The following is a 27,300-nucleotide window of genomic DNA, read 5'->3' as shown; positions in this document are numbered from 1 at the left end:
CCTGCAGTATTGATGCCACCCATGATGATTCCAGGCTTGGAGGACTAGTGAATGATGACCATGTCATTCCCTTGTGTGTCATGAAAAAAAGAGTCTTCAGTGGCATCCCTTACTTGTTTCTTTTTGCATTAAGGGACATTTCCGTTGGGCAAGAACTTACCTATGACTATGGTGACATCTGTTTGCCATGGAGGAAGAGTAATAGATGCATTTCACAAACTACACACCCAGATATTCACTGCAATCCTGAAGATAATTGTCCTGTGTCAAGCATTCCAAGCAGTCTTGTCACCAATAGCACAATGCTCACAAGCCTTAGTCCAAGCAGTCTGTCTGAGGTGCTTCCTACTGTCACCAATAGCACAATGCTCACCAGTCTTAGTCCAAGCAGTCTGTCTGAGGTGCTTCCTACTGTCGACTCTGGGTCCACTGGTAAGGTCACCAATAGCACAATGCTCGCAAGCATTTGTCCAAGCAGTCTGTCTGAGGTGCTTCCTACTGTCGACTCTGGGTCCACTAATGATGCCACCGATAGCACAATGCTCACAAGCACTCGTCCAAGCAGTCTGTCTGAGGTGCTTCCTACTGTCGACTCTGGGTCCACTGATAAGGTCACCAATAGCACAATGCTCTCAATCACTCATCGAAGCAGTCTGTCTGAGGTGCTTCCTACTGTCGACTCTGGGGCTACTGGTGATGTCACCAATAGCACAATGCTCTCAAGCATTTGTCCAAGCAGTCTGTCTGAGGTGCTTCCTACTGTCAACTCCAGGTCCACTAATGATGTCACCAATAGCACAATGCTCACAAGCACTCGTCCAAGCAGTCTGTCTCAGGTGCTTCCTACTGTCGACTCTGGGTCTACTGATGATGTCACCGATAGCACAATGCTCTTAAGTATTCGTCCAAGCAGTCTGTCTGAGGTGCTTCCTACTGTCAACTCTGGGTCTACTGATAATGTCACCAATAGCACAATGCTCTTAAGCATTCGTCCAAGCAGTCTGTCTGAGGTGCTTCCTACTGTCGACTCTGGGTCCACTGATAATGTCACCACTAGCACAATGCTGGCAAGCACTCGTCCAAGCAGTCCGTCTGAGGTGCTTCCTACTGTCAAACCTGATTCAACTAATGATGCCACCAATAGCACAATGCTTGCAAGCATTAGTCCAAGCAGTCTGTCTGAGGTGCTTCCTTCTGTCGACTCTGGGTCCACTGATGATGTCACCAATAGCACAATGCTCGCTAGCCTTAGTCCAAGCAGTCTGTCTGAGGTGCTTCCTTCTGTCAACTCTGGGTCCACTGATAATGTCACCAATAGCACAATGCTCGCAAGCAATTGTCCAAGCAGTCTGTCTGAGGTGCTTCCTACTGTCAACTCTGGGTTCACTGATAATGTCACCAATAGCACAATGCTCGCAAGCATTTGTCCAAGCAGTCTGTCTGAGGTGCTTCCTACTGTCGACTCTGGGTCTACCGATGATGTCACCAATAACACAATGCTCACATGCATTCTTCCAAGCAGTCTGTCTTTGGTGCTTTCTACTGTCGACTCTTGGTCTACTGGTGATGTCACCAATAGCACAATGCTCTCAAGCATTCGTCCAAGCAGTCTGTCTGAGGTGCTTCCTACTGTCGACTCTGGGTCTACTGGTGATGTCACCAATAGCACAATGCTCACAAGCCTTAGTCCAAGCAGTCTGTCTGAGGTGCGTCCTACTGTCGACTCTGGGTCCACTGATATTGCCACCAATAGGACAATGCTTACAAGCATTCGTCCAAGCAGTCTGTCTGAGGTGCTTTCTACTGTCGACTCTGGGTCTACTGGTGATGTCACCAATAGCACAATGCTCTCAAGCATTTGTCCAAGCAGTCTGTCTGAGGTGCTTCCTACCGTCGACTCTGGGTCCACTAATGATGCCACCGATAGCACAATGCTCACAAGCACTCGTCCAAGCAGTCTGTCTGAGGTGCTTCCTACTGTCAACTCTGGGTCTACTGATGATGTCAACAATAGCACAATGGTCTCAAGCATTTGTCCAAGCAGTCTGTCTGAGGTGCTTCCTACTGTCGACTCTGGGTCCACTAATGATGCCACCGATAGCACAATGCTCACGAGCACTCGTCCAAGCAGTCTGTCTGCGGTGCTTCCTACTGTCGACTCTGGGTCTACTGATGATGTCACCGATAGCACAATGCTCTTAAGTATTCGTCCAAGCAGTCTGTCTGAAGTGCTTCCTACTGTGGACTCTGAGTCAACTGATGATGTCACCAATAGCACAATGCTGGCAAGCACTCGTCCAAGCAGTCTGTCTGAGGTGCTTCCTACTGTCGACTCTAGGTCCACTGATAATGTCACCAATAGCACAATGCTCACAAGCATTCGTCCAAGCAGTCTGTCTGAGGTGCTTCCTACTGTCGACTCCGGGTCTACTGATGATGCCACCAATAGCACAATGCTCTTAAGCACTCGTCCAAGCAGTCTGTCTGAGGTGTCTTGTGCCACTGATGTAACCAAATATAGCAAGCATTCCTATTCACATGTTGTCAACAGACGTGCCATGTCGTCCTGATCCTTCAGCTTTTGATATCCTGGAAGATATTTGTGGAGGATATGTGTATGGCAATCAGAAAACCGAATGTCACATAGATATGGAAAGTTTTCATTCTATCATTGATGATCGTCATTTGTTGCAGGAGCCTGTAAAACTGCCCTTCCAAATAAAGTCATACAAGCTCATGGCAAAACTGTGCAGATGACGACTGACAATTCAGAAAGTGCAACTGAAGAGGACTCATCAGACACTTCAGAGAATAGTTCAGACTATCATGGTTCGGAGTCAGATGAATCTGAATCTGATGAGGAATCAATTGTATTTGACCAGCTAACAGATAATAGCTCACAATTCCAACCACGGCCTTGCAGAGGTAAAGCAGAGCTAGAAGCTAATGGCAAGTGCAACCGTCTTCTGATTCATCTTCTGATGGAAGTGACTCCTCATTTGATGAAATCCACATCGAGTATTACAAACAGAAGGAGGTAGAGGGTGGTTTGATCCGAGCTTACAACAAATTCAATGCGTGTTTGTTTTGTGAAAAACTTGTAAATGATGGCGGAGTAACTATGGGTGACTTCTTAAAGCCATCTAAGTTTGATGCTGTAATTCAAGCTGTTGAGGATTTGGCAGGACAGGATGAGGGGGAAGGTGGTGATCATGAGCTACAGCGTCCATCGTTTGCCCTCAAAGCAGGATATGATTTGGCCTGGCTTGCTCGGATTAAAAGAGGAAGGGCCATACGATCCCATGACATCACATCTGAAGAGGAAGCTAATAAGTTTCTGCAGCTACATAGATCAGAATGGGGTCTTAAAGTTTCTGCCTCAGCTTGCAATACCCTTAACACTCGCAAAAGCAAGAAACCTGTGAGTTTACCTAAAACCAGTGACCTTCAGAAACTGTCCAAGTATGTTACCAGTGAGGTTAAGAAATGCAATGAAATGTTCACAACTTCTTCTACTGCCAAATACAGCTTTTTAAAGCGGATGCAGAAAGTCACACTTGTACGTCTCTTGTTGTTCAACAAACGACGGCCATTGGAGCTCTCACAGATCACCACTGACACATACATTAATCGACCAGGATGGAACAACTCAAGGGTAGAAGAGCTGTTATGCCAGATGACATCTCTTGAAAAGAAGCTGCTTGAGAGTCACGACCTCTTGAAGATGATTGGAAAACGGGGGCGAACAGTCCCTGTTATTGTTCCTCCAGACTGCAGTAAATCACTAAATGCAATTTCCAAGTTGAGGCATCTTTTCATTCCTCCATCCAACCAGTATATGTTTGCGAGAAACACACCATCCACACACATGCAGGCTGGTCATGTTCTCAAAGAAATTATCTCAGAAGTGTCTCTTGACTCACCACAAGACATCCGCACAACTAAAATGCAGAAATACACTGCAACAGTTGCACAGATTCTAAGCCTACAGCCACACCAATTAGAATGGGTTGCTAGCCATCTTGGCCATAGCGTCAACATACATAAAGACTTCTACAGGGTGCAGGACTCAACAATTGAACTGTGCAAGGTCTCCAAGTTATTGATGGCCATTGATGCTGGTGATGTGGGCCAATGGGCAGGCAAGTCTCTGGATGACATACAAGTTGAAGGTAAATAAACACACATACTTACCAAAACTGTAGTGGTACCTTACTTAAGGGAGACTTTCCTATGGACCTTTACATCAGATTCCACCTTTTCTGACCCTTAACCCCAATTTTACACCATCCAACCCCAATATGTTTATGGTATTATTTTTTGGGACCAAGAGTCAGAGTTGTATTCAAGTTCCCTGCAAGACGTTTCACAAATCCACTCACAAGTCTTTCCATAAATGCCATTCACAAGAAACTATTGATGAACAATGACAAATGAATGCTTTTGAAGCGGTTCATTTGAAAAGCTAGTGATAAGACTAAAAGACTTGTGATGGACTTGTAGGGACTTGTGATCCACTTGCAGTGCCTTGAATACAAATCTGAAATCAATGTAGCCTATTTACGGCATTAAAAATCTGCCTCTAAATAGGAGCTGAGACATAAGGGTGACATTGAAATGTCAGCATATTCCATTTTGTCTCCCTAAGGTGCTAGTTATGACCATTAAGTGTCTCCTTATTAAACGGCATTTGTGGTTATAAGAAAGAACAATTAATTCAATATAGGATTAAAAGTTAGGTTGTGGTCATAGTTGCAAGATTCAGACAGATGGGGTGTTGCATGCCATGACAGTAGAGTACAGAGCAGAAGGCACACTTTTCTTGCCAATATGATCACAACCTAGAGGTCTTTATTCTGCAGCAAGACTAAGCCTTTTCACATTTGGTCTGTTTACATTTACTTAATAATGAGAATATTGGCACAATAGATGTGTAGCACTACCAGAAAAACAAGTTTTCTCATAAAAATTTTCAAAATTGTCATAATCGTCTATATTGTCTGTCTGTCTGTCTGTTTGGTTGTTTGTTTGTCTGTCCTTTCTTTGGTGTGTTTGGGGTATTTGTTGTGTGTGGGGTATTTGTTGTTATATGGGGCTTCTAGTTTGTTTTCTTACTGGCTACCCACTTCTTCATTGGATATTGTTTTTGTAAATTATATGCAGATATTGAGATGGAAGCAACTGATGAAATTGATGACGATGGAGATGAAGATGAACAGGAAATGAACCAGGGTAGATTTAACAATTTTTTTACAAACATTAACTTTACTATTCCTGTGCAGCTCATGCAGCTACATTATGGGATATAACTAACTCATGTTGGCTAAAGACATCAAATAAATTGAAACAAGGGTGCATTGCCTGCCTTGATTCATTACCATTATAATTGGAATTGAAATTACATAATGAATTGAGAGAGCCAGTCAGTAGCCGTGTCACGCACACAGCCCTGTTTGACGTCAGTTTCTCGTCCCGAAAAAGCGCATGGCCCAAAAGCGTACGCAAGATTTTACGAGATGTATTCGAGATTACAGAAAAACACAAAAAGTGCCTCAATACATGCACTGTTTGGCCAAGATGGCTAAATAAGTCAAAAAGTGGAAATCGTGTGTTTTATTTTGATAACAAAAATAACTGCTTTTGACAAATATAAAGTGTTGTTATGGCCTGTCAAACAAAATCATATTTTTTATCAACAAAATCGAGGGCCGTTAATTTTTAGGTGTACATTCGATTCTTAAAAAAGGCCAAAACAAATGTCAAGGCTTAGTACATAAAGGCAAGTATACGCTTCATTTTCATGTGAAACACGTGCAGAAGTCTTCTAATGTTTGGTCCAAATTGCCTGTTAAAAAATGAAGACTTTTGCGAGATTTCATGATTCACAATCACATGTACGCATGTAAATGAACGTAAGTAGGCCAATGGCCTGAACAGCACGTGCGAACGTGCAATGAATGACTTATGAATATTAAGCAGGCCATCTCAAGCTCGACTAATCAGTGTGCAGGCGATGCGTATGGGGTCACAAGGTCACACCGTGTTTGGGTTCCTCACTCTATGCTTTACAATGGTGACGATCTTTTCGCGTTGTGAAAAATGAAAGTTGTTGGAAACATTAGGTGTACATAGAATTCTTAAAATACTAACGACATCACGTTCACGAGATTACTTGTAGATGAAGGTTCACTCTTTCCTTTGATTACTTTGGGAGACTTTCGTCGTTCTAAAAAAAACACCGGAAATTGCATGACCTAATTTTTAGTCGATTTGTCCGTGAAATAATATCGTCAAAATGCATGGAAATCTTTCTTTATAGAAAAAAATACCTTGATGAATGTATGTAGTAGGTCTTTAACTACCCAAAACAACTTTGTTTGTTTGGATCGGTTGTGGTTTGCCAAGAAAATTGCGAATTTTCTGAAGCCCTTTTTACGGCCATCATTCGCTGGCCTCGCGTTGCTATCAATTGTGTAGACAAGAAAATAGAGCAGCTACGAGTGCACGGCTACTGACTGGAGCTTTGAAAGATGACATAAAAATTACCTGTTACCTTCCTGTTTTCTTTGTGGAAAATTCTACGGATAACTGTTCAATGAATGTTTATAAATTCCATGCAAAATCATTTTGTTGAAATTTAATTTTCAATAAAAGTCTTCTTCTTTTTTTTCTAGTCTCACTTCAAACCTGTTTCAACAAGTCATCATCAGCCAGAGAACCAAGCCCTTCATGTGCACCTAGGTGTACTCCAAGAAGAGGTAGGTTGATATTTGCCCCCCCCCCCCCAACTCATTAAATTTACACCACTATGACTTCGCGCCTCTTTTTCTTTTCTTTTTTCCTCTTTTTTTTTCTTCCTTCCTATTTTTTTTTTGGTTGCTTTTCCAGGGGGGGGGGGGCAAGCGCCCCCCCTCCTTGCCCCCCTGTGCAACGCCCATGCCTAAGTGAAATTAAATTGAATTGTTACTAAAGCAACTATAAACATTTCAGTTTAACTTACTACTTTCTTGATACATGTACATTGATATCAGGCCCATTGATAGTAGGCTGCTTATGTCGTGCCCGGCAATATCTTCCTCCAGCAGTTATGCTCTACTTGTATAAGTCCACAATGTGTGCTGTCATGGAATACTGTTGTCATATTTGGGCTGGTGCTCCAGCTTGTCATTTGTCCCTGCTTGAAAAAATTAAAAGACGTATTGCAAATCTAGTAGGACGTGACCTAGCTTCTTCCCTGGAACCTCTCAGTCGTTCTGTAGCTTCTTTGAGCCTCTTTTACATATGTTAATTTGGCAGGTGCTCCAGTGGACTTCCACTGGTTGTTCCACCTAAACATACATTTTGCTGCTCCACATGTTTATCTGCCCATTCTCATCCTTACACTGTTTTCCCCAAAGCGAATACTAGGAGATACTCATCCAGTTTTTCCCCTCACTTCTTGCATCCTGCTTTCAATCCACTTACGATCTGTCTCAATTAAAACGCAACATCAATAGTCGTCTTTCTACTTTTTTCATTTCCTCTTTGATTATTCCCATTCTTCCTTTTTAGTCGTCACCTTGAGTGGCCCGTCTTGGGCCTTGTGATTGGCTATCCCAAAAAAATTTCAAGAAGAGGAACCATGCATCCAGAATGTGTGATCCACCTTAGCTGGGGAAACTCAGTCCTGCATTCTTGTGGTCTTGGGTTGAATGGTCAGTCTGTCTACATCCCAACCACTGCAAGATGTAGCTGTATTACATTAAACAATATAATGTGTAACACACAGGCAAGGAACAGGGCCTGCATCCTTAACATTTGTTTAGAAACATATTTTTTTTGTGTATTCTTTAGTCGAAACTGAAACCAGATCCAGCTCACGTGAGATGCCATCCGAGTTAGCTGAAGGATCAAGACCTCTTCGTGTATCAGGAAAGGGTGGGTTCCATGATATTGTTTGCAAAACACATGTTTCTGATAAAAAAAGATTGATCTGTGAAAACTCTTTAAAAATTTAAAACGACCTGCATACAGGGCGGTTCCACAAAAAAAAGGAAACCCAATTGTAATTTATATAATATCTAATGAACATTTCCAAATAAATTATAGACCAAATGAAAGATCCATGTCTCCTCTTTCCAGTGATACCCTGATTGTGTGTCTGTGACCATGGATGACTGAGCAGTCACTGTTATTCTGTCAAGGGTCAAAACCTGCACTGGGCCAAGTTGTTGCAAACTGGCAATTGGTATTCAGGGCATGTGAACCGGCTTTTTTTAACGAAAGAAGACAACATTTTCTTGACAACAAATTATTCAATGTTGACACTGTGATTAAACCACTCTCATTGTTGAAGTTAACTCCTTTTGAACCAATGTCTTTAATGTCACTTCCACCTCTACTTTCCACACAAAGCTTTGAATGTTGTCCCATTTCGCCCACTGCCATTTCAGCCGTTGCATAACAAACCAGCCAGTCATCCATGGTCACAGACACTTGTCTATAATTTATGAGGAAAAAGTTATTTGATTTTGTACATATTCATTTACTTTTGGGTTTCCTATTTTTATACACACCCCGTATATGTTTTAATTAATCATGTTAACATGTTGAATTTAACCCAATCAATTTTGATTTAACACTTCTGAGTGATTATAAAGTGCTGTCATTGACATAACTCTGTAAGAGTTGAGTTTGATTTGAGAAGTTGTATTTACATATAACTGTAGTGATTGTAGTTTTTATTTAAATAGGATTTATTATGGGAAATGCACCATTTCCACGTCTGAAACTGAGCCTTTCTCCCACCTTTCTAAAAAAGGTGACATTATATAATTTAGCCCAGACAATAGTGTTGCCATGGGCAATACGTGTAATGTAAATATTTAATTTATGCACTGATGGTGTAATTTATAACATCTTTCTTTTTATTATCATGATTGCATTTGAAAAAGACTTCTACATTTGTAATATGGGATGGTTGCTAAAATTGACTGCGTACATGTACATTGTACATTTATCATGTGGAATAATTTGTTTATAAAAATATTTATGTTTATTTACAAATATTTCTATTTAGGAGACAAATTTCCTTGGTCCAAACAAGAGACATCCTGCATCTGGGCACAAATGAGAGAACTCATCTTGAAAGAAAAGGTACCAGGGAAGAAGGAATGTCAAGCTTGTATCACAGCTTCAGTTCCCATATTGGACAAAAGAACCTGGCAGTGCGTAAGTATAAGGTCTATAATATAATAAACGCGGTCAGGAGAAAAAGCACAAGATAAAGGCTACTGCAGTACAAAGTACTACAGTGCTTTGTATTGGTACTGTGTGTTAAGTACCACACGAAACAGTAACGTACATGTAGCTTGAAGAGGGGCTCTAAAGTCTTTTTATTTTTTTTCTGCACTTTTTTTTCCAATAGTCAAAGAATCCTCAAGGGAGTAATCATGGCAGTGGGAAAACCTCCATTAAAATGTTGTCAAAAGTCTTTTTAGTTGATGCTCCTTTTGTATGAAACCTGAGCGTGACGACACTTGTACAAACAAAAAGTAGGCCTGTATATTTAATACAGCGTGTGTCCCAGAAAGCCTGCAGCTTTTTTGACGAGGCTCTAGCATCGGTGCGGAAAAAGTACCACTATTATTTTTATACCATTTTAAGGCTTGGAACCTGAACTTTATCGCCGCTGAGTATTGCCTTGATGTTTAAAATAGTTTTCAAATAAGTTGTGTTCAAAATGTAAAGGCATGTGGAAAAAAAAATCAACAGATTTCACGGACTATTTAAGTCAAGATTTTATTAAAGAATCTTAAATCTACCTCACTTTGATTGATAGTCATGCACACGCAGACATGAACTGAGAATTCCCTTTCAAAAAATGTACAGACCTACCGGTATATAGTTGTTAATATGACAAATTTTTTTTTCAATTTTTAATGGAAGGGTATCAAAATAAAATGATATTTTTTACCATTTAAATATTAGGCAAGAGACTTGTGATCTGTTTTCAACTTTCATAAGGACTCTGGCTATTAGAAAGTGTGTGTAGGAAAAAAATATTGAATTTGACCTGAGAGCCTCTTCTTAATAACCCATGAAATACATGTACATGCACCACATTTTCCTGCATAATCTTTAAAGTATTTGTGTTTCAATTAAACAACAGTGATTGGGTATTATCGATCGTTGGAGTTGAAAGTAATAATCGATTGTTGGAGTTGAAAGTAATTAATGTTAAAGTTGATGTTTGAGAATGTTTTTGATGAAAAACTTGGGGGATTTGCAAATCAAACCAATGTATTGTAATTAATGGATTTTTAACCAAAACATTCTATCAAGGGAGAGCCTATTTTCATAAAAAAGACAAACATTCACTTTCAGTCACATTATATTCACATTAAATTCTAATAATTTCAAGCTGAAAGGTTGGAGTAATTTTTTCTTATGTTGATTTTGTCCTCAAGTTGTAGGGCGGCAAAGTTATGAAGCTTCAGTTGATATATCATGTTTTTTTTTTCAAAGGAATTTTCTTACTAATTGTATGTTTTCGAATAATGCTTGTTTATGAAAATCACTTGACCCCAACTCATTGTTAGTCACCACTCTCGACAAATGCATTAAAGGTAGAGTACTGCCATTGGTGACTGGTGGAAATACAACTCTCAACTTTCAATGTAATTGTGAAATATGCAAATCAAAGGTTTATCGCCATCAAGGAAAGTATCAGGACTATTCGAGTGCTCATGCTAAAAATTTAATAACAGTTATTGGGCTTTGTCGATTGTTAGAGTGGTTATTGTAATAGTTGATGTTTGAGAACGCTTTTGACAAAAAAAACTTGGGTGGTTTGCAAATCAAACAAATGTATTGTAATAAATGGATTTTTCATCAAAACATTCTTTGTATGGAGAGCCTGTTTTCAGGGGGAAAATAAGACAAACAATAACTTCTATGAATTCAGTCACATTATATTCACAGTAAATTCTAATAATTTCAAACGGATAGGTTGGAGTATATTTTGTCTCCGTTGAATTTGTCCTCAAGTGGTAGGGCGGCAAAGTTATGAAGCTTCAGTTGATATATCGTGTGTTTTTTTATCAAAGGAATTTTCTTACTAATTGTATGTTTTCGAATAATGTGTGTATGAAAATCACTTGACCCCACCTCATAATAAGTCACCCCCCTCGACAAATGCATTAAAGGTAGAGTACTGCCATTGGTGACTGGTGGAAATACAACTCTCAACTTTCAATGTAATTGTGAAATATGCGAATCAAAGGTTTATCGCCATCAAGAAAAGTATCAGGACTATTCGAGTACTCATGCTAAAAATTTAATAACAGTTATTGGGCTTTGTCGATTGTTAGAGTGGTTATTGTAATAGTTGATGTTTGAGAACGTTTTTGACAAAAAAAACTTGGATGGTTTGCAAATCAAACAAATGTATTGTAATAAATGGATTTTTCATCAAAACATTCTTTATATGGAGAGCCTGTTTTCAGGGGGAAAATAAGACAAACAATAACTTCTATGAATTCAGTCACATTATATTCACAGTAAATTCTAATAATTTCAAATGGATAGGTTGGAGTAATTTTTTCTTATGTTGATTTTGTCCTCAAGTGGTAGGGCAGCAAAGTTATGGAGCTTCAGTTGATATATGTGTGTTTTTTATCAAAGGAATTTTCTTACTAATTGTATGTTTTCGAATAATGCTTGTTTATGAAAATCACTTGACCCCAACTCATTGTTAGTCACCACTCTCGACAAATGCATTAAAGGTAGAGTACTGCCTTTGGTGACTGGTGGAAATACATCTCTCAACTGTCAATGTAATTGTGAAATGCAAATCAAAGGTTTATCGCCATATCAGGACTATTTGAGCGTACCGGTAGAGTACAGTCATTAGTTGCTGGTGTAAAATGTGATTGTGAAATGCGAATCAAAGTTTTATTGTCATCCAGTAAAGTACCAGGACTATTTGAGTGTTCATGTTTAAATTTAATAAAAGTTATTGGGTTTTTCGATTGTTAAAGTGGTTATTGTAATAGTTGATGTTTGAGAACATTTTTGACAAAAAAACTCTGGGGTTTCGATTAAAAATATTTTATCCAGGGAGAATCTATTTGAAAACAAATCACATACCGGTACATAAAGTCAGTCACATTATAATATATATTCACAGCAAATTTCAACAATTCCAAAAAGTGGAAGTGATTTTTGTCTGTTGAATGGTCGATTTTACAGACTTGTATGTACTTTTCTGTAAGTTGAAGGGCGGCAAAGTGTTATTTGCAGCATTTTACCTCAAGACACAGTCTTTTCTCTAGTACGTGAGTTAAGGCCCCTGGAAAATTCTGCTTCAAAATGACATATTTTGGGGGGATCTTTATGTACATTTGTGTAGGTGTCTGCATGTAGTCAAGGGTAAAAGGTAGTTATGTATGGGTTTTGATGGGTTTTTTTGGTTTTATTTTGGAGGGGGATAAAACAATTTTCCTGACAAAAATAATGTCCGGGTCTTCAAAAAAGGGTACATAGGTAACATAAGCCGATGTTGTTTTTGGAAAAAATGTTGCAACCTGCACTTCAGCAGTTGTGTACAAAGTCTATAATCAAGAAAACTGTCCAAATATTTCCTTAAAAAAATTGGAAAGTCCCGGATTCATGTCTTATCATCATTTTTTTGCAATAACTGACCTTCATTGAGATGATATATGAAGAAAAATTGGCGTCAGGCTGCAACATTATTTCCTTGTTTTTTTTTTGGGGGGGGGGTCCTAAATATAACATGTATACGGCATTATATTTCAGGAGCCGGATTTTAAGTAATGAGGCAAGTTGTATTGTTATTGCACAGAAGATGTGATCTTTGGAGACTGGACCCAATATTATGTGATTATCGCAAACGAAAATGTTTTTTTTTTTTTTTAGGATTTGTAAGGATTTGAAATCGGGACAGGTCACAACTGCTCTTGCTGTCATTTGAAAATAAATATTCAGTTTGAATAGTGATACTGATATAAGCCCCAAACATTGTGTCTGATTGTTTTCTCATATTCAGGCATGCAACTTTTCCTCAGATCAGCTGATTTCGTCTTTTTTTACTTCCCATGTGTGCCATTGAAAATAGAAAAACACTGTACAAAGTCTGGGAAAAATGTGAATTTCCTCTTTTGTTTGTGATTTCCCAGTTGCATGCCTGCATATTAATTCCGGAAAAAAATGAAGCAAATGGGTCTCCATAGGGTAACAACACATTCAATCCTTGAATAAAGTAGAAAGTCTGTGATTGGCTAAATTTCATGCACTTTTCTCATATTTAATCCGAAAAAAAATTGGAAGCAAAAGTGAATCATTACAACAAGGGTCTCCATGGGGTAACACATTCAATCCTTGAATAAAGTAGAAAGTCTGTGATTGGTTAAATTTCATGCACTATGCAAATTACCTACACACAATTCGTCTCCACAAGGATGATTTATAAGGATAGTCAGGCACTGATAACTTTGTCTCCACAGGGCAGGACTCCATAAGGTAGTAGATTCAGGTATGGGATGATATCCAGTGTGTAAAGATCGTGCCTGAGTTTGATAAACGCATTAAACTTCACACATATGTTTGATCTGGTACACGGTACCCTGTGGAGACATTTGCACAAAAGATTGTAAACGTCTCCACAGAGCAATTTCTATACGTGAATTTCCAAAAGGTTATCACGAAATAGATAAATGGATTTTGCTCAAAAACTAGGAATTTCGAATCGCAAATTGAAGTATTTTATGTAAGGGTTATTAAGTCCGAATTTCAACTCAGAAAATGAATTGTGGTTAAAAGAGGCGCATTTGCAGGTACACCTTCAAGCTTGAAAACTTAAGTACACGAGAACAAAGGAATTACTCCACAAGGATGCAAATTCCAGCATGCGTGTTCATGAGAAAACAAATCATGTGTGGAGCCATCATATCGAGAACTCACTGAATTTGTTGTGTTCACTTAAGCTCAAACCTCTGTGCAGGCCAGTTTCCGGGCGAGAATCCCGGTAAAAATGCCCCCTTTTTCGATGTTTCGAGTCATAGTTTGATAACCAAGCGGTCTTTTTCAATGGGGGTAAACGGTTCTGTACAATTTAACTCTTTCTCTTTCTCATGGTATATGTAATTTTTTTTATCTTGAAAAAAATCCACGTACTTTCGGCTTGGAAAATGTGAACTTTTCATCATTTTCCTGTGTAAACGCACCGATTGAGCGCCCTCGCGTCAACTCTTTTGACTGTAACTCCTGACTAGAGTATCAAATTGTGTGGGGGTAAACGGAATCGAATAGCTTAGCTCCTCCTCTTTCCTTACATGTTAAACTTGTTATGATTAGGTTGAAAAAAACCGCCGTACTTTTCACAAAGAAAAAAAGTGGCCAATGACAACATTCGATCGATAAGGCATCGTTCGAGACTTACATCAATGTACCATTGCTTACCACGTGTTTCGTGATCTTGGACTTTGCTCATCACCTGTTTTTCAAAACACATTTTCTCCAATTCTACTTTAGATAAGACATTTAAAAACTATCCATTTGTAAATCAGTTATCTGGCATTAAAACTGTGGTCTTTTTAGGAGTTAATTTCATTTTAAAATAATGTAATTTTGGATCTGAATACTGTTCACTTCAAGGCAGTTATAGAAATTTGTGATGGAAAGAACGTGCGCTTGTTTATTGGGCTGTACCATTTTGTTTGTGGGGAGGATATCTATATGCATATACACGTTAGTGTATACGTCAGATTTCTTGAAGAATGCAAAAATGAAATAAGATGTTTATATCAAGTTTGACAAAATCGGACAAGAAGTTGTACTACTAGGCACACCTTCACATCGATATGTGCACAAATCCTACATTGTCATGTATAGGTTTGTTTTAACCATTTTATGAATGGAATGTACCGGGCCACATTTTAGGGTTGAACGCACAGCCACACAGGGCCAGCGTTAATCCGATTATGTAGCCCTGGACCTCTGTGTGGTACTCTGCGCGCCAGATTTAAACTGTAAAATTAAGTGAACAAAAGTGGGGGTAGCAAATTCATATATAAAACTACCAAGTTGTTACGAAATACCTTAATAGGATGTTGGTAATAAATGACAGTCTAAAGCATACTGTAAAATTAGGGCATCTGGTGTGAAGTCATTTTCAAATGGTACTTTTGTATACATTTCCAACTTCGGTGGTCGGCCGACCACCGTTGAAAAAACCTAACCTAATTTACCATTTTTTTCAGTCCAAATTTTGTTTGCTATTTGTTCCATGCATGTTCATGAACGGGTGCAGGCAAGCTAGACTGGTTCCCTTACCTTACAATTTCCGGCATTTTTTATCCTTCATCTGTAGAACATTTTTGTTTTTCTTGGTTTTTCCAGCATTTTCGAACAAGCCACGAGGGTACATTGCTCCTTCTTCACATCATAATGGTTTTCTTATCCACTTTACACATGATGCTTCCTTAACGCAAACCTCCCATTATTTGATCTTCCGGTACTAAATGTTCACTGACATGTTCATGTTCTGTCTAATGAGTGTATCAAATATAAATCTCCATTTTTTTTAAGCTTCATGTCCACACCATTTGCTTTTCATAATGTCATTGTATATTTATATAATATAAAACTGTGGTGCATTATCAATTTTTGCAGTAATTATAGAGACAACAGAAATGTCAGCTGAAGAGGACATAATCTGTTAAAGATTGCAAACTGTAGACTGTATAGACGAGTATGTTTACTAAAAGAACTATAAAGTAAAGTAGGTGCTCAAAAGATTAATTTTATTTTAGGTCTTGTCGTAATTAGAATCTGTTGTTTGGGTTATTAGTCTGCACTGGAATTATTCTAGAAATTAAATTGTTCTAATGTGCACAAAACATGTACAAGTTTAGTTTACCATTTTGATTAGGGACAAAAGTCACAATGAGTAACATTGCCACGTTATGCTAAGTGACAGGACTTTCAGTTTAGTAATGCTGTTGGTGGTTACTTCACATTTTCAATGTACATGTATCAAATTGTTGCACATTTTTCCTTCAACTTCATCACTGGCGGTGACAGTTAACACTGAACTTTTGAAGAAACAGATTTATATACTTTGGTTTTTTTAAGATAACGAATGTCAGTGATGAATTGCGAACAAATAAAGCAGAAGCTGAATAGTGGATCAACTTTTATTTTCTCAGAAGTAAAATATGATCAAATAGCGTGCTTGTGGTGGATTGCAGAATAAAATACTTTATTTTTTAAATTTGACCCATGTCATTTTTCTCTCTAGCTTTTCTGAACTTGCAAGGATACCAGGAGATGTTTTCTTTTTGTACCCTATTTATATATAAAAAGGAGTTTAAAACAAAACATGATAAAGTCGCTCTTTCCATTTATACTTTCATTTCCTTTTTATACTTTCCTATACATGTAATACAAAACACATACTCCGCATGCCAAACGAAGAGCCTGCAAACGTGTATGCCCTTTATACACCACCCCAGCGGAGAAGGAGACCAGGAAGACAACTCACATCATACCTAACTTGTATTCAACGCTTGCTTGGAGAAAGTGATGGCATGCCGCGACCAGACCAAATCGCAACACTTGCCCAAGATCGCAATAAATGGAAGAAGCTTGAAGTCGACTACTCCGCAGCCGAAGGATGATGAATACCAAACAATTCCTAGAAAGTGAAATCAATAAGTTTTCTACAAAAAGTCATAAAAGGAAAGCGAGAGGTGAAACAGATGGTGCAGCTTGACTAAAATGAATGTTGGGAATACTTAGGAACCAATATTGGTTATTACAGTCAATCTGGGTTTTTTTTTTAGAGCGTATAGGCTTAGGAATAACCTTCTTGGAAAAAATGACAACATTCATTGAGGGGGAAAAACTCTCGGAATGCAACTGATTTCAGTATTTCAACAAGCCAATGTTGCAATCAACAAAATTAAATTAATGCTTGAGATCTCAACATTGTGGCAAAGCTACCCATTGAACACAGATTAAATCAAATCAGGCTTTGCCCTTCATCGACATTTTAACACTGTTACCTCCCGAGTGAAAGTTGGAAATATCACTCTGGTGGGACTCGAACCCACGACCTCCCGCTTTCTAGTGCAGATGTCTTACCACTCGACCACCGAGCTAGATCGGTTGGCTGGTTCGAATCTGATGTACATAGCAGCGGGTACCGCATAAATGCGGCGAACACAGATTGGAAACAACATGCATTATATGGATGAAAAATCTCAATTGCCGAGTTAATACAGAAGGCGTTGGAGCAAGTCATTTAATATAATATCACCTTTTAAACGCAATGACCCTAAAACCTGTTTCGTCCCCAAAAAAGCAAGCAATTTATTTTGTATTCCGACTGTTTGGAACAACAAAGAAAATGACACATAATACTTGTTTCAACAGCTGTCAACAACTGTAGTACACAATACAACCCTGCTTTGGCAAACAAAATGATTTATAAAATCTTTTTTTTTAAGACGGGCCTTCAAAAGGACTTTGTTTAATATTTTTAACTTTTAAACTGGTTTATCGCTGGTGATGTTGGAAGACAATTGTGACGACGACTCTCGAAATTGTAATTTGTTGGGCGAAAGTGGTTTTAGGGTCATTGCGTTTAAATGGTGATATAACAGATTGAGCTATTTCATAATTTTTTCATCTGAAAGTAGTTTATGAAATTAGCTTTCCAGTCATTCTTTTTTGTGCTACATATATTTTTAAATATGAAATACATTTTTGGGGGGTTTGGGTTCCGCTTTCTTGACTCGCCCTGTATATCATCATCGGAGGTGAGATGGCCGGTTTGAGAAAAGTCGTGACCTTGACGCGACAGTTCGTTGCAAAAGTATTTGTATATCAAGGTATTAATAATTTATCATTATTTTTTGTATTGATTATTTAAGAGGGAAATATCGGGGAGAATAGTGGAGAAAACTAACCATCTTGGCGAGGAGGATATCATTTAAAAGGGAATTATGGATGAGAATCAACATCTTAGCTAGGAGGGTATTTTGTAGAAGGAATTATGGAGGAGACTAACCATCTTGGCTAGGATGATATTTTTTAGAAGGGAATTATGGAGGAGACTAACCATCTTGGCTTTGAGGATTCTTTTAGAAGGGAAATATTTAGGAGACTAACCATCTTGGCTTCGAGGATATTTTTTAGAAGGGAATTAAGGAGGAGACTAACGATCTTGGCCAAGAGGATATTTTTAGAAGGGAATTATGGAGGGGACTAACCATCTTGGCTGGGATGATATTTTCTAAAAGGGAATTATGGAGGAGAACCATCTTGGCTAGGAGGATATTTTTTAGAAGGGAATTATGGAGGGACTAACCATCTTGGCTTGGATGATATTATTTTAGTAGGGAATTATGGAAAGGACTAATCATCTTGGCTTCGATGATATTTTTAGAAGGGAATAATGTAGGAGACTAACCATCTTGGCTAAGAAGATATTTTTTTTAGAAGGGAATTATGGAGGGGACTAACCATCTTGGCTTGGATGATATTTTTTAGAAGGGAATTATGGAGGAGAACCATATTGGCTTGGATGATTTTTTGGAGGTGATTCATGGAGAATGTCAAGGATCTTCATGAGGAAAAAAAATTGTAGATGGAAAGTTGAGGTTTATTCAATGAACAATTAAACTGTATTAATTCATTGTTACTTAAAGATGGTCTTCCAGAGAGGAGAAAACGGAAGTCGATAAGGGATGTCACTAAGATAATTGGAGAGCAAAGATCGATGTCATCAGGTAGATGTCTTTCTTGTGCTTCTATACCAAGGTTTTAACTTCAATTTAATAAATCATAATGGAGGAGACTAACCATACTGGCTAGGAGGATATTTTTAAGAAGGAGTTAATAAACAGACAAACCATTTTGGCGAGGAGGATATTTTTAGAGGGCATTATTAAGAAGACCAACTAGGATGATATCTTTCAGACAGAACTATGAAGGCTAATCTTCATGGCGTGGAGGATATTTATATTGGGGACGACTGATGGTGAAGTAGGAATATTAAAACTATAACACCAATATTAGTTATTTCTAGAGTAAAACAAACACATTTTATTTTAAAGAATGTAAAAAACCCGTAACTTTTTTGACACAAATTACCAATACAGTGAAATCTCGATAAGTCATACCTCAAGGAAACAGGTTCAAAATTTGACTTAAGCAGAGTTTTGAGTATAGTAGGGTTGTATATCATTGTTATACTACTGAAGGCAATGGATTCTTTGTTTGACTGAACAGTTGTTTTGAGTTATCAGAGTTTGACTTATCGAGATTTCACTGTATAAATAAAATACAAAATGATATAATGATGTTAATGAATTATTAAGATCAATATACTTTAAGAAAAATTAAAATGTGATGGTGAGACCAACAATTTTTGTTTGTTTGAAGAGGCAGTTCAGATGTATTTACATGGTATATGAAAACAAAATAATATAATTGTTTTTCACTGGATTTATATATTACAGGAATTTTCAATGAATTTGGTGAAGGGATGTATTTGGTGTGCGAAGATTATCGACAAGGCAAGTACACAATATGCATTTTTCAAGTTCTATTAAAATAAAAGTTCTGTTATAATAAAAGTCTCTTATTTAAGGGGAATGCGTTTATCTAGGCAATTATAATTATTTTGCCAAAGTAGATCATTCTAATGGGGGATGGTTTTTCTAATCTTCTTTAAGTTTATTGAAAAATACCTTTCTTTAATTATTAAAAACAATTCATGCCTTGTGGATAACCAAGGGCGCTGTTTCTGTGATGTCATTTCAGGGAGACACTGTTCTTATTATCTGTTACTCTGTAGAAATTCTGAACCAAAATTGTTTTCACTGAAATATTTATGAGAAAGGTTTGTTCAATGGCTTACTGCCATGTTTTGACATAACAACGAATTACTAAAGAAAAAATTATGACAACGAGATATCCAAATTTCTGGCAACTTTTGGTGCAACACTAATTGCAACGTTGTGGTTTCTGTCTGATATGACATCACACTTTCGCTCTTTAATATGGAAATTTGTATTTGAAACAAAAGAAACTATTTATTTACAAAAATAACATGTAGAATTGCAGAAGGCCGAACAGTCCAATAGTCGAGCCATTTTTGCCTCTTCAATTGTGTTGTAGGTTTGTGTGCTTAGTCTATGGGAGAGAATTAAACAGGGACAAAGGGAAATATAAAGCATTGTTCTCGGGAGTATAGTAAAACAAGAGTGAGTGCACTGTGTGTGTTATTTCTGTGACATTCGCCTTTAATGATGCTTGAAAAATGTTAGTATTGTGATTGGAAGTAGAGTGTACATATGTAAAATTTTGGAATGGTTTCTGGTAAAAAATGTAATTTATCGTATTGTAATGTATGGTGGTTGATGGAAATGCATAGGTCTGAGAAGTATACTGTGATTAGTATGGATTTTGGATAGATGTGGGCGAGTAGTTTGATGAGATGTGTACGGTTGAACTCTTTGGTGTTTCACATGATGATGAAGCTGTCGTCCATGTATCTTTGAAATATAAAAATGTTTGGATGTTTGTGATGATTATGGAAGTTGTATTCTCTGGGAGCTAATATGAGGTTTGAGAGTTGTGCTGAGTGGTATGATCCCATTTGTATCGCCAGATTCTGTTGAAGATGTGATTACCTATTTTGAAGTTGCTGTAATTGCTGGTGAATGTATGTAGTTCTTTGAAATATGTGTGAAATTCTGGAGGGTATTCCGGCAAGGTGGCAAGTTTGAGAAGTGTGTTATAGATATCTTGTGGGGCATTCTAGCATGGGGAAATACTCATAGTACTTATCTGAATAAATTATTAATAGTACAGAAGAAGCCGGTGAGAGTCATCACAAATTGCGGTTGCAGAGAACACTCTGCGCCCCTAATTAGACAATATAAAACACTAAATATTTTTGAACTGTACAAATACCATCTAGGAATCCTAATGTTGAAATTCGAAGGTAACCTACTACCTACAAATATCAGAGCCATGTTTGTGAGGAATCTAGATGTCAATTTACATAACACACACACAAAATTCACATTGGTAAGGCTAGGACTGCATCATTCATGAAAACAGTTAGACACCAAGGTCCCCTTCTCTGGAATCAGCTTACCCCTATACCCTTCTTCCGGACTGTGCATAAATTCAAAAGATATCTGAAAAATCTACTTATTTCCGGTATTATATAAGACATGCTTCCATAATATTCACATCTGTATAAGTCACATTCTATTATAATCAAATGTTATATTGTAAATCGGTATATTTTCAATTTCCTTCAGTTTTTCTACTATTATGCCAAGTAATTAATTAATTAATTTATTGATCACTGATTTAATTTATAGTTTTAATTATTGTTTATTTCATAAGTTATTCACAAACGGGACCAGGCTCTGTATAAGCTTAGGCTTTTTTTCCTGGTTCCCACATCTGTCACCATTTATGTTTAATTGATCAAAGTGTTGTACATGTATTAGCATTCTATTAAGTTTAGTTATTGTTGTAGTAAATAAACTGTTGCATTAGCATTATTTTAATTTGTGGCAAATGGAAAATAAAACAATACAATGCAATATGATGTTGGTATGTAAGCTTTCAAATTCTAATGTAATCAAGAAAAGGTCGTCGTGCTAGTGGATGTCTAGGGTCTTAAGAGCTTCAACATATGTAGTGAATTTGTAATAATTGGCCATGGAAAATGGTTTTTAAAAAATATTGTTTAAAAACGCAATAAATATTAAAATGTTGAGTCTCACTTCACCAATGTCAGTGTCAGCTGAAGAAGATGTAATCTTTTCCCTCAACGAGGTTTAGAGAAGCCAAGTTGCTCTCAAAACTGCCACCAGTTAGGTCCTGATTGTCAAAAAAAAATTACAAAGTTATTTCATGTTTAAGCGTTATTATATTGAAAAATGTTGATAGCAGCAGCTGCATACGTTCAATGCTACTGCTGGTCTCGTAATGATGAGAATCTATTTTTTTTGTTATTGGTTTAAATTGGAAATGGAATTACTCTAGAAATGATACTTTTCTAGTTTACACAAAACATGTACAAATTAAGGTAATCATGAAATTCCTCATTCAGTTTGATTTGGGGAAAAATGGTAATTAGTAACAATGTCAGATTATGTAAATGGTAGTGTATCCTCGACCCTCCATTATCTGCGCAGGTAACGCTTGCATACGCGCGCGTTGTCACACACAAATTCAAGATAAATGCGTAGAAAAAGGACCGCGTAGCCTTAGGGGGTCTGACAATACAAAAATGTACAAAACAAATTTAATTGTGGACAGAAATCGACAATTTTTCTGCAGAACGTTTTTAAAGGAATAAGACACCTACCATTTTGACACAGATGATAAAAGGTGGTGCAGGCTGACTGAAATGAACAATCAGCACACTAGGCTTTGGAATAACCTGCATGAAAAAAAGGAATTTTATTTGTAATAAAAAGCCGTATCCTCTATGAGAGATCCCGTTTGCTATTTCCCAGGTTTGCAGCATTCCTTCTGTTGCTAGCATCGTGACTTTGGGCGTGATCCATGGCTACATGGCATATAAAGGTTTAGACTAGCACACCTTGAACAAAGACATTGACAAAATGGGGAACCGCCAACACAGCTCAGTTGGTAGGGCACTGGAATGGCAGTCCAGAGGTCAGGGGTTCAAACCCTGCTCCAGTCAATTTCTTTGTTCAACTATTACAAATGATGTTTGAACAATGCAGTAACTTCACTCTGAGAGGACTCTTAGCCGGTTCAAGCCGGGATTATTTTGACAAGAATGGAACGAGGCGCTGGAAACCATCACCCTTGTGCAGCACACTCATGTTTCAGGCCTCGCTCGCTGCAAGCGGGTCGCTCACGGATATTTGTGTGTGTGTTTATCTGTCATCCGTTCCAAATACTGCAAAACCTTTGCAGATATACACATTATCCAGCACAAACTGGTTAAGAAAACTGTGAGATCAGTGTTTCTAGCTAGTGAGGTCTTTTTAAGACAAAACATTACATTTAATACATGTTAAGGCTATTATCAACAAAAGAGTTACGCTTTTCATGCAGCGCCTACTCAATTTCGACTTGTTGGAGACAATAAAACTCCCAAAATATAAGAATTTTCAGTCGCACAATTTCAGACATTTTCCACAAGTGTTCCAAATGGCTAGATCGCAGGTTTCGAAAATAAACTCTTAGACTTCAACACAGAGACAAGGGCCCACACTACATCCAACAAAACAACACGGTTGTCCTGCCCCCAGATCTGAAAAGAGGACAGTGATCCAACTTTTCAGACCCGAGTTCAAGAGGGGGTAAAATTTACAACTACTTAACTTTGAAATCGACAAAAGCTGCCCGACATCTTCTTCACCAGCAACCCTCATCTTCTTCCTCATGGACCTGCACAGGACACACGGACAAAAAGACAGAAAAAAAGACTGCCAAATATAGGCAGGACTATGTTAAAACCAGTCACAAATGTACATCTTTCAAAATTCAACACATACATAAATAACACATACACATGCAAAGAAAGAGTTCACTTCCAGCCAGACGCGATGCTATTTCGTTATGCTTTTCATGCTGCGCCCACTCAATTTCGACTTGTTGGAGACAATAAAACTCCCAAAATATATCAGAATTTTCAGTCGCACAATTTCAGACATTTTGCGCAAGTGTTCCAAATGGCAAGATCGCAGGTTTCGGAAATAAACTCTTAGACTTCAACACAGAGACAAGGGCCCACACTACATCAAACAAAACAACACGGTTGTCCTGCCCCCAGATCTGAAAAGAGGACAGTGATCCAACTTTTCAGACCCGAGTTCAAGAGGGGGTAAAATTTACAACTACTTAACTTTTAAATCGACGAAAGCTGCCCGTCATCTTCTTCACCAGCGACCCTCATCTTCTTCCTCATGGACCTGCACAGGACACACGGACAAAAAGACAGAAAAAAAAGACTGCCAAATATAGGCAGCACTATGTTAATATCAGTCACAAATGTACATCTTTCAAAATTCAACACATACATCAATAACACATACACATGCAAAGAAAGAGTTCACTTCCAGCCAGACGCGATGCTATGATTTCGTTATGCTTTTCATGCTGCGCCCACTCAATTTCCACTTGTTGGAGACAATAAAGCTCCCAAAATATCAGAATTTTCAGTCGCACAATTTCAGACATTTTGCGCAAGTGTTCCAAATGGCAAGATCGCGGGTTTCGGAAATAAACTCTTAGACTTCAACACAGAGACAAGGGCCCACACTACATCAAACAAAACAACACGGTTGTCCTGCCCCCAGATCTGAAAAGAGGACAGTGATCCAACTTTTCAGACCCGAGTTCAAGAGGGGGTAAAATTTACAACTACTTAACTTTTAAATCGACGAAAGCTGCCCGTCATCTTCTTCACCAGCGACCCTCATCTTCTTCCTCATGGACCTGCACAGGACACACGGACAAAAAGACAGAAAAAAAAGACTGCCAAATATAGGCAGCACTATGTTAATATCAGTCACAAATGTACATCTTTCAAAATTCAACACATACATCAATAACACATACACATGCAAAGAAAGAGTTCACTTCCAGCCAGACGCGATGCTATGATTTCGTTATGCTTTTCATGCTGCGCCCACTCAATTTCCACTTGTTGGAGACAATAAAGCTCCCAAAATATCAGAATTTTCAGTCGCACAATTTCAGACATTTTGCGCAAGTGTTCCAAATGGCAAGATCGCGGGTTTCGGAAATAAACTCTTAGACTTCAACACAGAGACAAGGGCCCACACTACATCAAACAAAACAACACGGTTGTCCTGCCCCCAGATCTGAAAAGAGGACAGTGATCCAACTTTTCAGACCCGAGTTCAAGAGGGGGTAAAATTTACAACTACTTAACTTTTAAATCGACGAAAGCTGCCCGTCATCTTCTTCACCAGCGACCCTCATCTTCTTCCTCATGGACCTGCACAGGACACACGGACAAAAAGACAGAAAAAAAAGACTGCCAAATATAGGCAGCACTATGTTAATATCAGTCACAAATGTACATCTTTCAAAATTCAACACATACATCAATAACACATACACATGCAAAGAAAGAGTTCACTTCCAGCCAGACGCGATGCTATGATTTCGTTATGCTTTTCATGCTGCGCCCACTCAATTTCCACTTGTTGGAGACAATAAAGCTCCCAAAATATCAGAATTTTCAGTCGCACAATTTCAGACATTTTGCGCAAGTGTTCCAAATGGCAAGATCGCGGGTTTCGGAAATAAACTCTTAGACTTCAACACAGAGACAAGGGCCCACACTACATCAAACAAAACAACACGGTTGTCCTGCCCCCAGATCTGAAAAGAGGACAGTGATCCAACTTTTCAGACCCGAGTTCAAGAGGGGGTAAAATTTACAACTACTTAACTTTTAAATCGACGAAAGCTGCCCGTCATCTTCTTCACCAGCGACCCTCATCTTCTTCCTCATGGACCTGCACAGGACACACGGACAAAAAGACAGAAAAAAAAGACTGCCAAATATAGGCAGCACTATGTTAATATCAGTCACAAATGTACATCTTTCAAAATTCAACACATACATCAATAACACATACACATGCAAAGAAAGAGTTCACTTCCAGCCAGACGCGATGCTATGATTTCGTTATGTTTTCATGCTGCGCCCACTCAATTTCCACTTGTTGGAGACAATAAAGCTCCCAAAATATCAGAATTTTCAGTCGCACAATTTCAGACATTTTGCGCAAGTGTTCCAAATGGCAAGATCGCGGGTTTCGGAAATAAACTCTTAGACTTCAACACAGAGACAAGGGCCCACACTACATCAAACAAAACAACACGGTTGTCCTGCCCCCAGATCTGAAAAGAGGACAGTGATCCAACTTTTCAGACCCGAGTTCAAGAGGGGGTAAAATTTACAACTACTTAACTTTTAAATCGACGAAAGCTGCCCGTCATCTTCTTCACCAGCGACCCTCATCTTCTTCCTCATGGACCTGCACAGGACACACGGACAAAAAGACAGAAAAAAAAGACTGCCAAATATAGGCAGCACTATGTTAATATCAGTCACAAATGTACATCTTTCAAAATTCAACACATACATCAATAACACATACACATGCAAAGAAAGAGTTCACTTCCAGCCAGACGCGATGCTATGATTTCGTTATGCTTTTCATGCTGCGCCCACTCAATTTCCACTTGTTGGAGACAATAAAGCTCCCAAAATATCAGAATTTTCAGTCGCACAATTTCAGACATTTTGCGCAAGTGTTCCAAATGGCAAGATCGCGGGTTTCGGAAATAAACTCTTAGACTTCAACACAGAGACAAGGGCCCACACTACATCAAACAAAACAACACGGTTGTCCTGCCCCCAGATCTGAAAAGAGGACAGTGATCCAACTTTTCAGACCCGAGTTCAAGAGGGGGTAAAATTTACAACTACTTAACTTTTAAATCGACGAAAGCTGCCCGTCATCTTCTTCACCAGCGACCCTCATCTTCTTCCTCATGGACCTGCACAGGACACACGGACAAAAAGACAGAAAAAAAAGACTGCCAAATATAGGCAGCACTATGTTAATATCAGTCACAAATGTACATCTTTCAAAATTCAACACATACATCAATAACACATACACATGCAAAGAAAGAGTTCACTTCCAGCCAGACGCGATGCTATGATTTCGTTATGCTTTTCATGCTGCGCCCACTCAATTTCCACTTGTTGGAGACAATAAAGCTCCCAAAATATCAGAATTTTCAGTCGCACAATTTCAGACATTTTGCGCAAGTGTTCCAAATGGCAAGATCGCGGGTTTCGGAAATAAACTCTTAGACTTCAACACAGAGACAAGGGCCCCCATACCATATAACCAAAACCAACACGGTTGTCCTGTGCCCCCAGATCTCAAAAGGGACAGTGATCCAACTTTTCAGACCCGAGTTCAAGAGGGGGTAAAAATTTACAAAACTACTTAACTTTAAATCGACGAAAAGTGCCCGTCATAATCTTCACCAGCGACCCTCATCTTCTTCCTCAGGACCTGCACAGGACACCGTGACAAAAAGACAGAAAAAAAAGACTGCCAAATATAGGCAGCACTATGTAATATCAGTCACAAATGTACATCTTTCAAAATTCAACACATACATAAATAACACATACACATGCCAAAGAAGAGTTCACTTCCAGCCAGACCG

The 27,300-nt window shown here is 38.4% G+C and overlaps 1 protein-coding gene and 1 long non-coding RNA gene across 2 annotated transcripts; one reads left to right on the top strand and one right to left on the bottom strand.

The window, feature by feature from the left end:
- The first annotated feature begins 3,538 nt into the window (after nt 1-3,538).
- On the top strand, nt 3,539-13,018 carry LOC119722018. Its single transcript, XM_038191993.1, has 5 exons — nt 3,539-4,172; nt 5,164-5,232; nt 6,675-6,758; nt 7,834-7,917; nt 9,059-13,018. The coding sequence occupies exons 1-5, from the start codon at nt 3,542-3,544 to the stop codon at nt 9,232-9,234; spliced, it is 1,044 nt and encodes a 347-aa protein (XP_038047921.1). The 5' UTR covers nt 3,539-3,541; the 3' UTR covers nt 9,235-13,018.
- Nucleotides 13,019-19,079: 6,061 nt separating this feature from the next.
- On the bottom strand, nt 19,080-22,575 carry LOC119722017. The gene is made up of 3 exons (XR_005270372.1): nt 22,403-22,575; nt 21,816-21,912; nt 19,080-20,202 (listed from the first exon to the last, which is right to left on the bottom strand). It is a non-coding gene; the product is annotated as an uncharacterized LOC119722017 (long non-coding RNA).
- Nucleotides 22,576-27,300: the final 4,725 nt, after the last annotated feature.

This window comes from Patiria miniata, unplaced genomic scaffold, assembly GCF_015706575.1.
Source record: "Patiria miniata isolate m_02_andy unplaced genomic scaffold, ASM1570657v1 HiC_scaffold_14, whole genome shotgun sequence".
NCBI classification, from domain to species: domain Eukaryota; kingdom Metazoa; phylum Echinodermata; class Asteroidea; order Valvatida; family Asterinidae; genus Patiria; species Patiria miniata.
Note: the sequence above shows the minus strand (reverse complement) of the source record. Positions and strands in the feature narration are given on the sequence as shown.